We start from the raw sequence: 14,200 nt of genomic DNA, 5'->3' as shown, positions 1-14,200 counted from the left end.
AAAGATTGCACGTAACACCCTCATCATTAACTGTGGCGTTTAATTCTTGTCTTTAAAAATCTATACTTTTTGTGATTTATTGGGAAAGTGGTTCTTCAATAATCTCTGTCAAGGAGTACTGGGTGGACTACTCCTCATCCTCTTGTACCCTCCAAACAGCATTCATCAACCTCTCCTTTTCTGAATGACCACATTCTTTACAAGAATTTCCCCAATCTCCTTTTACTTGCAGAGCAGCCAGGTGTTCAGCACCTTACCTGGAACCAGCAAATGAAGCCCTAAGAATACTGAAGTTGATGTGTTTGTGGTGTGGGCATATCACAGAGGCAACTTCTTTTTTTTTTTTTTTTTCAGCATGTAAAGCCCTCTTTTCCTACATTTTGAAATGTGTCTCTGATTCTCTGTGTAAAATAAGAAGTAGATTTTTCAGCCAATTGCTGTACTATGAGGTAACGTTGTCTTCATTTATACTGTTGTTGAAGAAGGTGTGAAGGTTAGAATTTGAGATGTAAACACCATCTTTGCAAAGGAACAGGTGATCACTTTTACTAGTCATCAAATTCTGGAAGAAGATGCACTGATACAAATTGCCCAAGAAGCAGAAAGCGCTCTCCTCAGTCCGATGATTTGCTGTTATCCGGTATGGTACCAGCCAGGAGATCACTAGAACAGAGGGTGAATAATGTGATGTGCACATTGCTATGGGAAGGGACTTAATATGCTGCAGCCTGCATGCCAGGCTGAGCACGGGAAGCATGAGCTGCCATCTGCAAAATGCACCATTAAGTTTTCATCTCAGAGACAGGAAGCTGCTGTGCAACACCCAAATGTTTGCAAGTGCAGTGCTCGAAATTTGAGATGTTTACAGATGTTGCTGTTGTGTACTTTCAGGTGTTCTTTCTGATGTCTTCTCAGGAACAACAGGGTAATAAGCCCTATAATTCTGTGATTGTTAAGGTCGTGGCTCTGTACCTTGCCATAGCCTGATGGTCCTATAATGGTATGCCACCAGATAGCTGGTATCTGGAAAACACACACACACCTCTGTAGAAACAAGACGAGTGGATAAAATGGGATGTAGCTGAGGCAGGTTGGCATTTTTTGTTCAGTATCTGGAATTATTTCAGGATAATGAGCTGTCATAGTTAGCTTTGACCCATCTAAGAAGCTAAGTTTTAGTAACTAGTAGAACTCAAGAAATTTTTCTGTTTGTGGCTTTCAACGCAGTTTCTTTTTTCAAATAGATACATAAAATCTTGTGTCACCAAGGGTGTTAGGAAAATGCTAGGGAAAGCTTTTTCTTATTTATTTTTCATTCTATTGTTATTTGTTCGTACAGTCTTGGTTATGGATATGCTTCACAAACTTAAGTAAGTGTGGGAGAAGTAAGTTAATTGACTTTTTTCTCCTACAAAAGAATTATATATTGTGAATAGTTGCTCTTTAAAAGTATCTAGTTAGGAGGTGGTGTTCCTGTGGGCCATATGAAAACCTGAGCTGTGTTTGTTAGTATTCTTGAATTTATTTGAGAAGAAAGCTATTTCTATAACTTCCCATGTGGCCAGTCTGGTCAAGTTTTATTAGCTGTATTTTTCGGAAGATACTCAGTATACAGATATGTTTTAGTTGATTGTGATATTAGTGGAGATTTTCTGTATTGTCAGGATTCATATTCTCAGAGGGAATGAAGAGGGAAAAGATCGATATTTGAACTTTTTCACTTACTATTTTCAGCAAGCATATTTCAAGAGCTGAAGCCTTTATTTAGGGCACAAAACTTAACACTCTTCTCTTGTTATTTTATTGCTCTGATATTCCTCCTTTGTGTTGTATAGAAGTCAGTCCAATCATTCTAAATTTTTTCTTTATTTTTTTAAATTATAGAGAGCCACATGTAAATTTTGAAAGTCCAACTTGATATACATGTTTAATTTTGAATTAAAAAAAAAAAAAAAGTTTAACACCTTGCTTTACATATTTTCACCTTCAGGAGAAAGTTGATTCCCAGTATGCTCACGGGTTGCAGGAACTAGAATTTATTCGGGAACACAGTGACACAGAAGCCGCAAGACTATGCGTGGACCAGTGGTTAAAAATGCCAGGTAAGTATAGGAATGATGGGGTTTCAAATACTTAATAAGGAACCAAAGATTAATAGTGAATGCATTATAGGAGCAATCAGCTTTTATTTGTGTACGCTGAAACTAGGTTTTGGTGATGTGTTTTCTGAGTCACTGCTAATTCACTTAGTAGTGATGATTTCTAAGTGCTGCATTGCAGAATAGAACAGCTGATAATTGCGTTAAGCAATACTGCCAGGGAGCTTGCAGGTGCCTCTTACTCATAACCAAATCTTAGAGTCTGAACTTTGTACTAGTTTCCACAAAAACTATTCTTCAAATGTTTTGTTGCTTAGAAAAATAAATATAAGAAGTATAAAAGCCATTAAGGCAGCGCTAACAACTTTTACTGCAAAGTTGTCAGAAGGAACATATTTATTGAACTGTTGCTCAGGAAAGTATGCCTACATAAGTAAGTATAACTTGAGTTTGAAATATATATGTTTTTTTTAATTTCAATTTTAAAATGTTTCCTGGAAGACCTGGAGGAAGTGTGTCAAAGTATTAGAGAAGTAATCTAACTGGGGATTGAAGAGAGAGATTCTTCAGCTGAAACGGGAGACTTTTTGTAATAGGATTACATTACAGTGCACTGCTAGCATACTTCTAGAATCAATGTAACCTGATTTCTAAATGCTTTAGGTTTTGTGGGTTTGGTTATGTTGGTTTTGTGTTGCTTTTTCTTTTTTTTTTAAGCCTCTATATGTGAGATTCTGGTTAAGTGTTTTGTTTTCTAACACAGGTCTCAAACCAGGCACCGTTAACAGTGGAAGAAGGGGTGCTTATCAGAGGGGAGGTCAGACACAAGTCAACAGCAGTCCCATTTCTTGTCCTGTGATGCGTTGCAACAGAAATTTTGATAATGGGCATCTTCTCCTAGGTCACCTGAAAAGGTAAGGACATACTGCAAGAAATAGTAGTAAACTATGTTCAAGGTTACGACATATACATCAAATCTACTTTAAACTGCCTATAGTGACAAAAAACTCATTTGGAGGGTAGGTTAATGTGTTGCAGATTTTATACAGGTGTTATGATTAAACTTCCTGGTTAGTTGTTCTTTTGTAGTTGTTTTTGTTTTGTTTTTCATTTCAAATTTATTTCTTCCACTTGCTAAGCATTTCTAATACCTGGTTTTCTGAGAAACAACATTTCTGTGCTCCAGTTATGTTATTTCTTCATCCAAACTTGTGAAAGAGCAAAAGGTTAAGATGCTCCTAATGAAAAGAAAGATGAGTAAAGATTATCTATAGGACAGATGTGTGTTCATAGCTGATTGTTGCTAGTCACCACCCACTATATTTCTGTTTGATTCCAGCCTATGCTGTTTCAGCTAGTGGTAGTGTCCTTGGGAAGCTGGCAAGGGGAAAAACTAAGGGGGGGTGTTGTGGGTTAACCCCAGTAGGCAACTAAGCGCCTCACAGCCACTTGCTTACCCTCTTCTCCACACTGGGAAGGGGAATAAAATCAGAAAGGTAAAAGATCTCATAGATTCAGATAAAGGCAGCTTAGTGGGTAAAGCAAAAGCTGTACCCACACACAAAGCAAAACAAGGAATTCATTCACTACTTCCCATCAGCAGGGAGATGTTCAGCCTTTCTGGGAGAGCAGTGCTCCATCACGCAGAATGGTTACTTAGGGTCACAAATACCATAACTCTGAGCATCCCCCTGCCTGCTTCCTTTTTTCCCCCAGCTGTTATTGCTGAGCTTGACACCACATGGTGTGGGACATCCCTTTGGCCAGCCTGGGCCAGCTGTCCTGGCTGTGCCCCCTCCCAGCTCCTGGTGTACCCGCAGCCTCCTCGCTGTCAGGGCAGCAGCAGGAGCTGAAAGTCCTTGGCTCTGTGTGAGCAGTGCTCTGAAGCAACCAAAACATCAGTGTGTTATCACCACTGTTTTGGTCACGGGTCCAAACCATGACACTATGCAAGTTCCTGTATGGAAAATTAACTCTATTCCAGCCAAAAACAATACAGAGAGGTTAAAAAAAATCTTTAGGAAATGTAGATTTGATTAGTTCTCTCACTTTTAAAAACAGTGTAAGTCCTCCACAAATAGTTCATTATAACTGATACGCTGCAGAGAGAATTGGCTCTGCATGGGATACTTCAGCTGATACAGCTAATGACAGGTGAGGAATTTTGCAGATTAGGTTGATTTGATAGGTTGTTGTCCAGTAGCTTCAAAAGACCCAAATTTTCCTATTATTAAAAAAAAAAAAAAAAAGAAAAACAATTTTTGCTGTTGAGAGGGGCCTAGTTTGTTAATTATTTCTTCCTCTCTAGGTTTGATCACTCTCCTTGTGACCCAACAGTCACATTGCATGGACCCCCAAATAATGCTGTTGCCTGTGTGATATGCTGCAAAAGATTTTCCACCTTACAGCAGTACACTGATCATCTTTTATCTAAGGCAAGATCAAAAGGATAAGTAACTCACCTGACTGAACATAATAGAGGGTTGTCAAGATATATAACTATACGTTGTTGGGTTTTGTCCTCTAAACCCTCTTCCACCCCACCTCCATTGATGTAGGCTTCCAAATAGTTTTTCTTATTGTGCTGTGTTTCAAACACTTGGTGTATCCGGACAGCATTGCCATTAAATCTGACCATTACGTTGTACTCTGCGGTGTGCTTCCAAGGGGACTGCAGGCCTGCCTTGAACCTTTTGTCCTTGTTGGTGCTGTCAAAAGGTGTTCCATTTTTTTGTGTCTCCAGAACTACAAAAGATGAAGGCATTGAGGTTAGGGTGAAGCAAGGGGACGTAAAGAGGAACAGCAGAAAAGAAATCAGAAAAAGAGGCAACAGGATGAAAAAAGAAACTTGAGTGACTCTTCCCTGTGTTTGGTCTCTCCATTGATACGTGTGTCTACCATTACTTAGTTAATTTATGGAAGGGAACAGGATAATCTAGCATTTGAGTTTTGATTTGAATATAAGCTAAGAGTACTTGCTTTTTTTGTTGTTGTTCCTTGCCTCCTTTCTTTTCCCTTCTTTCTTTTCTGATGTCCTCTGATTTTCCCTTCAGTTCAGTGACAGATGCTCAGCTGTTACCTTCAGGGTGCCTGGTTTTATTTAAGCAGCTTGGTGTTGAATCGGATACCAGATAGCATCTTCAAAGTTTAGTGATTTAATAACCAATATGGTTATGTCCAGGGGCATTAGCAGGAGTTAGAGACAAGTTTGGTGAAAGGAAGTGACTCTTGCAGCGTGTAACGATAGGATTACTTTGGTATGAAAGGAAGGGGAGATAACAAAGTGAGTTATCACTTCCTAAACAAAGTTTTGGAAGAAAGCATGAACATGGCATGCAGATTCTTCAGGGAGACAGAAGAAAAGACTAAGCAAAAACATCATAAAAGAATGAGAGGACCTTTGCCCTAAAAGCAGAGACTTGAAGTTGTGTAGAATACAAAGAGTGGAAAGAGTTGATTTTAAGAGTCACAGGTTGGTCGGGAGCTTTTTTTGTGAGAGCCTGATAAAGGGACTTGTGAAGAATTGACAGAAAGCAGTTGCCAGCAGTGGTGCAAGAAGGGAATGGGAAAGTTACCAGTGCAGTCAGGATGAGTTTAATACGATGGAAGTTGGGCCTTGTGCCTCACAAGCTGAAGCACATAGCCTGTAGATAAACAGGGGGAGGGAGGGATGGGGAATGGATGGACATGGGGAGAAATGGGACCACGTTGTTGGCTTAGTGTTTTTCCTTATCGGATGATTTTATTTTCCAGCTAAACGAAAATGACGGACATAAAAAAGATCTCCCTCCACAGCATATTCAGTGTTTTGCATGCCCGCAGTGCTTCCTCCTCTTCACCAAAAGAGATGAGTGCTTGCAGCATATGTCAGGAAAGAAGCACTTCCTCCAGGTTTATAAATTGCTTGGTACGTTGCTTCTAAGTGTACTGTGTGTGCTTTTCATTCCTCCTGATAATTTCTCTTTACAATGTGAAATTATTTAAGCTTTTTACCCAGCAGAAAAATTTAAGGCCTTTAATTTTGTTTTGAATAAGTTCTTATTTTTACTTTAAGGCCTTACACATTCTGTAAGGTGTTACAAACTCTGTAAGAGGAGATGCTTTGAAGTTTACATTTTTTGCGTAGAAGTGATTCCTCAGTCCTCTCATACAAGCTTCTCATCTTCCAGTAACCCTGTATTAAATTGACACTGTCTTAAGTAGTTTTACTTTTAACGTGTTGATAGAAACCTGGACCAAAACACATATGTGTCTTTTTCAGTCCAGTCAGGCTGTGATGTTCCTGCCCCCTACTGTGTTGTCTGAAATCTGCTGGAGATGATTTTTCTTGTCTGTGTCCTTGGCACACCTGTTGAGAAAAAAAATAAATAAGTGAAAGTTCCTTCTCCATATAACTGCAGATTTCATCAGCTTAGCTAGAACAATGCAGCAGGGCTGGTGCCTTGCACTGGTAGTGTTGCTGCTGAAGGTTAAGCTCCTGGTTACGTTGTCAGCTGGTAACATCCTGAGCCCTGCTTTCTAGATTCCACAGATGTCTGAATAATCGTGCTCTTGAAAACAGGGTCGGTGACCTGTCAGACTGTGCTGACAAAGCTGACTTCTCAGCTTTGCCATATGCAATAGGCATTAAAGCATTTACTCTAACATTAGGTAAGTGGCTGAGGTAGATGACAGATAGATGGAGCTGGCTTCTTACTCAAGAAGCTGCCACGTTTTAGATAGAGTAGCTTTCAGGATAAGCCTGCATGGTCAAAAGGACCAATACAATTTCTCATCCTGGTAAACATATTTACCTTTGTGGCCTCCCCCAGTGCGGCTGCAGGATTTATGTAGTGAAGAGAAGCTTTGAAGGAACCTTCCTGTGGGCTGCATCAGTTCTTCCATCTGCATGGAAGTGTCTGTCAGCTGCACTATTCAGAGTTCTCTTACATTTTCTAAATCTGATGTATTTTATTCTCAGATAAATTATTAATTATGAACGTGCTGACTTGTGTTGAAAATCAGGTTGTAGGTTTAAAATAAAATTTACTGGTAACCTGTTGCTTTGGAAAGATGAATAGCACAGAATAGAGAGATGGGTAGCACTTAGCTCAAACCAGCAACAAAAATGCTCATTTTTTTTTTCCTTTGCATTGGTAGGTCTTTGATTATTATTGTCAACATGGTCTGTGAGATCTGTTGAGTTCAAAGGCCCAAACTCAAATTACTTCCTACTGTTCATTACGTCTTACTAAGCAGAAAATTAAAATAGAGTTTGCCTCATAAGATGCAGAACATTGACAGCAGTGTACAGTTTGTAAGCCATTTACCATTCTCTTTTCAACAGAATATTTTTTTTTATTTGGCTAGTACCTGGAGTTATCCATGGAGTATGATCAGAACAGCAAAAAATTCTAAAAATACAAGGAAAAGTCCCACTAAGAATGGGAAAGAGAGAGGTGATCAAACTTGTTATTGAGTTGCATTATTTTTTTTTCTTTTTTAAAAATACCATGACTTTAAGGAAAAGTATATGTAGTAAGAGAAGACAGGTGGTGATAGATTAAGGTGAAGCAAATCAGTAAGAACCTTCCTGAGAGAGATAGCTGACCTGAACTTGCAGAAGGATTAAAATGGAAACAGTCAGTCACGGAATATGAAAAAAAACAAGATGCTAAAGATGCAGATATGAGATTGTTACAGAAGTTTAACATATTAATGCAGTTTAAACTTTTAAAACTTTTATTTCACAAATACTGGGGATCAGCTGACACATGGTAACTCAATTTCTGAACCCTGTGACAAATGAACACAACTGTAGAAACCTTGTCTGAAAGATGAATATTATGAAAGAATTCCTTAATGTATGGTTGCACTTTCTGCCATTCTGCATTACAGAGGAAAAGAAGGATGGCTTTCCTCTGCCTTTCCCATCATATGCAAAGAAACTGCTGATATCTCTCTGCAAAGAGGTCCCCTTCCAAGTGAAGTGCATATCCTGCTCCCAGATACTGCGCTCACACATGGAATTAACAGCTCATTTCAGGTTGGTGTGGGGTGGCTGTCTTTATAACGCTAATACCCATGTACTGATAAGTGATGTGCTTGTATAACCTGAACGGATGTATCTTGTACTGGTGCTAATGGATTTCAGGGCATCTAGGACCATCTGAATGTTGACTTAATGGGTAAACTATCACAAAAAAATACCTCCTTTCCATGTCTTTTACCCTCCCTTACTCCATGCAATCCACTGCAGAATGCTAATCTTATCCTTTTTGTTTATATTCTTCTTGTAACAGAGAACAGGGCTTTATTGGTCGCTGTTCCCCTATTTCTAAGTTGTCAACATTTGATTTCTAAAATGTACTTTGTCAAAAACATAAGTGCTAGTGTTGGAAATTAGCACCTAATTCTCTTTAAGGTGCAACTAAGCATTGCATAGTTCTGTTGACAAGCCAGTAAGTCAGTTGAAGTGGACAGAGGACACTGCTTTCACACGCTAATTGCTTAGCTACTAGGAACAATTTTAAAGTAGATTTGAAAGTTTAAAAAAAAAAAAGTTTCAGGTTGTGATACAACACCTTTATTGTGCTTTTTTAATCCATTCTAGAACACGTTGTCGTAATTCTGGCCCTGTGGCGCTGTCCAAGAAGAGCATCTCCCAGATCGCAGGGGTGTTTAAGACAAAAGGTCACTGTGAGGGCTGTGATAAGCTGCTTGCTGACGAGAAGGAGATCACCCAGCATAAGCAGAGCACTCAGCACAACGTTAAAGTTCATGCTACAATGGAAGAGTCCATCTTGATGTTCTGTCACATCAATGAAAAAAATAAAGACTCATCTCATTTGAGCCACACTATGGATCGATCAAGAACATTGCTCAAGAGACATTTGACGTCGAATGAATCAATCAATGAAGGTGGTTCTCCTTCAAAACGGAAGAGTGAACTACCAGACAAAAACGAAGATCACATAGGAAACCAAAGTCAAAGCAATGCTAGCAAGGTAAAAGCCTGGTTTTGTGAATGCCTTCAGAAGTTTTTTACCGAAGAGGCAGTAGAAAACCACATTTTGTCAGCAAATAGGATCTGTCACAAGTGTGCCGTGTGCGGAAAGCTTGCTGAAAATTCCAGCATTATCCACCTGCACATGAGCCGATTCCATGGGGGAGCACACTTGACCAACTTTCTCTTCTGGTGCAGAGCATGCTCTGTAGATCTCCTCAAAGAAAAGGATATTATGAAGCATGTGACTGAACGTCATGGTGGACATAGTTACTATTACGAGCAAGAAGCTCTAGCAGATGAGCCTATGCCATCAGTTTCTGACACCGCATGCATTTACACCAGTGAGAGGAAAGACCGCACTCCCAGTCCTATGGAGCTGTCCCCTGAAAAAAGCCCTGTTCTGGGAAGATGGCAATGCCGCATTTGCGAGGAGATGTTTGAATCTGAAGACAGTGTTAAACAGCACTGCATGTCCCTAGAAAGCCACGCGTTTCACAGGTATTGCTGTGGGTTATGCAAAAGCCACTTTCGGAAAGTAGGAACACTGCAGCGACACTTCCAAGAGCATCATAACGAAGAGATACAAATTAAATTCTTCTGTGGCCTTTGTGGTAATCTCTTCTTTGACAAAGAGGAAGAATTCCTAATCCATTATAAAGAGCTTCATAGCATGGACTATGCGTTTGTGCCCGAACAGATGGAAGTATCGATAAAAGAAGACGAGGACTTTCTCCCAGTAGAAAAGGGAGAGCGTTTAACCTGTGGCTGCCGGACCAGTTACATCTCCAAAATAAACAGGAGGAACGACTACGTGAATTGTCAGAAAGCCATGCTGCAAAAAGGAAACTTATGGTTTCGCTGTTGCTTCTGCTCCAAAACTGCACAGAACGTCGCCGACCTGAACAGTCATCTCAACTGCCACGCGTCAGTGAAAAGTAAGCAAGAGATGTATGTTGTCAGGTGTGCTGCGTGCAACAAAAACTTTGACGATCTTCAGAGCGCGCATCAACACTATCACACGAAACACTGCTTCTTGCAGAAACCTGATATATCAGATCTAACGCCGGAATTGGAAAATACAGTGTTCAAGTTCACAGCAAGCGGGGCTTGCGTGGACAAAAAGCCCCACGAATCAAAATTGCATGCATATCCATCCAAGACTCAGGAAAAACCACAGTCTCCTCCTCTGCAGGGACCATTCCCTGTAAAGAAAGAAAAAAAAGAAAACTCTGCACACTGTGAAGAGCCCGGTGAAGGTATGTAGAAACTGGGAGGTTTTTACATTAGAAGAATATTGCTAATTTTAACACACTCTGTTTGAATGTCAGTGTGAGTATGTAACAAATCATTTTCCTATATCCAGTCTATAAATCAGTTCAGAATTGAATCTGTTATTTCTCAAAGTAGCACATTGAATTCTTGAGATTCAAGTTGCCAGAACTTGAACTCTACATTTTATTGATGTATACCTTATGCATGAAGTCCTGAAAAACAAAAAGGCAGAGAAATGTTTCAGTCCAAAGGTGCTCTCATTAATTTTTCAAATTGCTTGGGAGCCTAATTTGGTGATAAAAGGAGGACAATTAATGACTCCAGGTGGAGATCTTATGCCTAGAAATGCAAAATAGACTGGAAATATACACACACACTCGAAGGAAACTTTACTCCTTTTTATGTATACGTATTTGTGAGGATGATAGTGCTTTCTGTGTGGGCAGTTCTATTGTAACACCATTTTCTCAGTTGTGCTTAACTTGCCAAAAAAACTGTGGCTGAGAATTTGTTCACAGTATGTGTTGGGTTGGCTTTGCCTAAAAAATCCAATTGTGTTTGTGTTTTTTTTTGATTCTTGTTACTTCTAAGAATGACATCAAGAATGCCAAAGGTGTGTTTTACAAGTTCAAAAATCAGGAGTATTTTTTAATTACTCATGATGTCATTTTTTGATGTAAAGGTTGACATTTATGACAGATATACAGCAAAAAGTATGTCTCTAAGCATTTTATGTGCTTTTATGTGTGTAATTAAATGTAACGGACATGCCACCGTAGGGGTGTGTGTAGTTGAATGTGCTGTTAAAAGCATCAGTATCTCAGTGAATGACAAGGGCTCTCTGTGCCTACCACATCTATCCAGCTCTTCACCATCATGCTGCAAGATGCTGCTCTTTTATCTAATTTTTGCATTACTGAATGCTACTTCAGTTGATGTAAAAATACTGCTAAAACAGTGCAGCCCCCAAATAGCATCGTGTTGTGTTACTGTCAGCTTCTGGAATGATTGAATACTTGAATTTTAAAAGCTTGTCTGAGTTGATGTATGTTGGTTGACCAGACAGTCAGGTGACCTTAAAATGCCTCCTTTTTATCCCCTTGAAGACAGCGAACTTCCTGACCTTGACTACCTGAGTACCATGACTCACATTGTGTTGGTGGATCTGGACAACTGGGGAAACTTATTCACGCAGCTGCCAGCTAACCTGAACCAAGGGACATTTATCTGGGGCTTTCAAGGTAAGAAGTGGTCGAGGGAAACAGGAAGAGAAGATGAATGAGTCCACGTACATACTCAAGCAGCAATCCTTTGAGACAACAAGCAGCCACTAGGGCCTCAAGCCACAATATCGCAGGCACCATGAGTAGAAATGTTCTTGAACTTTTCTAACTTGGTCTTCAGGTCTGCTGCTCCTACTGTTCCTTGTAGACTATCCTGTAGGCAGAGTTCCTAAATGGTTTAGGGGTCTTTTTAGCTTCCCTGCTCAAGCTGCTTACGCAGTATCATACTAGTTTTTTTGTAGTTATCAGGGCAGCCATAATACTCAGATTCTTTTCTTTCTAGCTAGCTTCTAGCTCCCAAGTCCTTGTCATAATGTTTTTTGGTTTTAGTTCCAGAAGACATGATTTTACATTCTTGATCTTGAGTTTTGTTTGGTCTCTGGCTTGCCTCTTGGGGAGGTTCCTGGTCATCCTGCACATCACTAGGGGTCTTGCATCTGGAAGACATTAGCAGTGGTACCAGGTGATTGGCAGAACTCACATTGCTATGGGTTTGTAAGAAAACTTCTTGAGAAGTCTACCAATAGCATCCCATTAACTTGATACAGTTTGTGGCTTTTCTACTGATTTTCTTTGTTTCTGCCTTCAATTATTACCCTTGCAGTACATTGAATACTTCAGTAAAGTCCAAATAAGTTGTGGTTTCAAAATGGGAAAGGCCTGAAACACCACTGAAAGGCCTTGATGCAGTTGCTGAAGGTTGTTTGCTGATTTCTACAGTTATTCAATAGGCTTGGAACAACATTTTATTTTTCTGCAGATTAAAATAAGAAATTATTGGGCATCTGACTTGAAGAAACACGATGCTTGGCTCACATCTAAAATCAGGGTTACTCTGTCTGTGTTTTATAAAGAATTCCTTAGTAAATAATATTTTTTCACAGTTAAGTGAATTTTTACCCCCTTGATTTCTGACCCTTGCTTTCAGTCATACTTTGCTCGCTACTCTGCTCAAACTGGTTTGTCACTGATTGACCCAAGCTTCTTTCTTATGGCAAGGTCTTCTGTGCTGTTATCTCTTTCCAAGGTCAAACACCCTGTTTTGATTCAGTAAGGAAAGGATTGATTGAGCCTGTCTGAACTGTATTCTTGTCAGAAATGTTCTTCTCTGACCTGAGAAATAATCCACAGGACAGTCTTAGTGCTACTAATCTGTTGTTAGGAACCTCTATTGATAGGGTAAGCCAGTTAAGACAACGTGCCCAGGGATGTTTTGAATCCTCAGGCCTGGTGGCACTGAACAGTCCGTGCCAGTGCTGCTAAATTTCTTGTTTTCCAAATGGATTGCTGCATCCAGGCTGCGTGGTGGGAATGGTTGCTGGAGGATTTGAACTGAAAAACCTTGCTAAAGAGTTAGTGGTCATTAAAACGGGCCAGATTTGTATCGGAGAACATTTTAACAATTTCTTAGTGTCAGAAGGATTGTTACAGTAAGGTTCCCAGGCACATGTGGAGATGTTGTAGATGCTCTCAAAGAAATAGTTTACAGAGTTATTTAATGCATGCTATTGTATTTGTTTAGCCCTCAACAATAGCAACATCCCTGTCTCTTTTTCTTTTCCTTTTTACACTTCCAAACAGCACCTCTGACTTTTTTTTAATGATACCTACTGCATTATGTCTACTATTCCTGTTGTTAATACAGCCCTAGCTTTTCTTTGAGTTCCTCCATTATATATTATTTCTGTTTTTATATATTCAGTATTTTTCCACCTGTTTTGTAGTCCAGCTCCACTAGAGTAAATACAGCTCTGCCAGCTGTTACGGTCAAAAATCTGTGTTGCTACCCAAAACCAGGGCTGATTACAAGTCTTTCCCAAATGGCAGTGGCCAAGGCTGTCACAGCAGATGAGAATAACTCAAAGATCATTTTGCTCATGGGCAGGTACCTCTAAATCTTTTCTGTATAGTTTGTTTCTAGATCCTTGAGCTTTCTGATTGTTTTTGGTAGCCTTTTATAGACATTAGGGTGAAAAGAAAACAAAATCAGGAGAAATCTGCTGAAGACTGCTGCTGTTTTTTCATCAGATTCAAGGAGAATGTGAGGTCCTCCATGGCCTGTTGATGTGAGTCTTAGTTTCACAAGTCCTCATGTGCAGTACAGTCAATGACTGGTTTCACTTTCCAGTCAAAATCCTTCCTTACACCCAGCCATTATATCACCCAGCAGATCAAGCAGCATTTGTTTTCCTCCCTGTTGCCGACCCATTATTTCTTAGCAATTGGGAATGTCGTGAAATTCTTACTAACTCCCTTCACATTGTCCTTCCATTTGTTTTTCTTTTTATGTTGTCATAGTAACTGCAACCTCCTCTGGTTTTCCCTTTCTTCTTGAGACAGTTGCTACTCCTTTCTTTTCCCTTGCAACCTGTTTCAGCTTTTCTTTTTTATCTGTAGCAATCTATTTACTCAGCTTTTTCCTATTATCCAATTGTTTTCTAAGCTAGTAACTACATGTTTTAGGTTGTGAAGGTTCCTGCATGTTGTGTGCTGGTGTTTTTTGTTCTTGTTGTTTAGTTTTTGTTTTTAAATGTAGCCTCATTTTACTTATCCTTGAC

At 39.6% G+C, this 14,200-nt stretch overlaps 1 protein-coding gene across 1 annotated transcript in view; it reads left to right on the top strand.

Moving 5' to 3' along the window:
• ZNF451 (zinc finger protein 451) overlaps window positions 1-14,200 on the top strand; it is a 40,047-nt gene that overhangs the window by 10,780 nt on the left and 15,067 nt on the right. Inside the window, exons 5-11 of the mRNA XM_084284100.1 lie at window positions 1,991-2,102; window positions 2,863-3,013; window positions 4,408-4,534; window positions 5,853-6,006; window positions 7,977-8,124; window positions 8,692-10,343; window positions 11,466-11,600. Coding sequence (XP_084140226.1) covers window positions 1,991-2,102; window positions 2,863-3,013; window positions 4,408-4,534; window positions 5,853-6,006; window positions 7,977-8,124; window positions 8,692-10,343; window positions 11,466-11,600 — 2,479 coding nt within the window. The remainder of the gene's footprint in view (window positions 1-1,990; window positions 2,103-2,862; window positions 3,014-4,407; window positions 4,535-5,852; window positions 6,007-7,976; window positions 8,125-8,691; window positions 10,344-11,465; window positions 11,601-14,200) is intronic.

Source organism: Netta rufina (genome assembly GCF_964035555.1).
Source record: "Netta rufina genome assembly, chromosome: 3".
Lineage (NCBI taxonomy): Eukaryota > Metazoa > Chordata > Aves > Anseriformes > Anatidae > Netta > Netta rufina.
The sequence above is the reverse complement of the archived record's forward strand: the minus strand, read 5'-3'. Positions and strand labels throughout refer to the sequence as shown.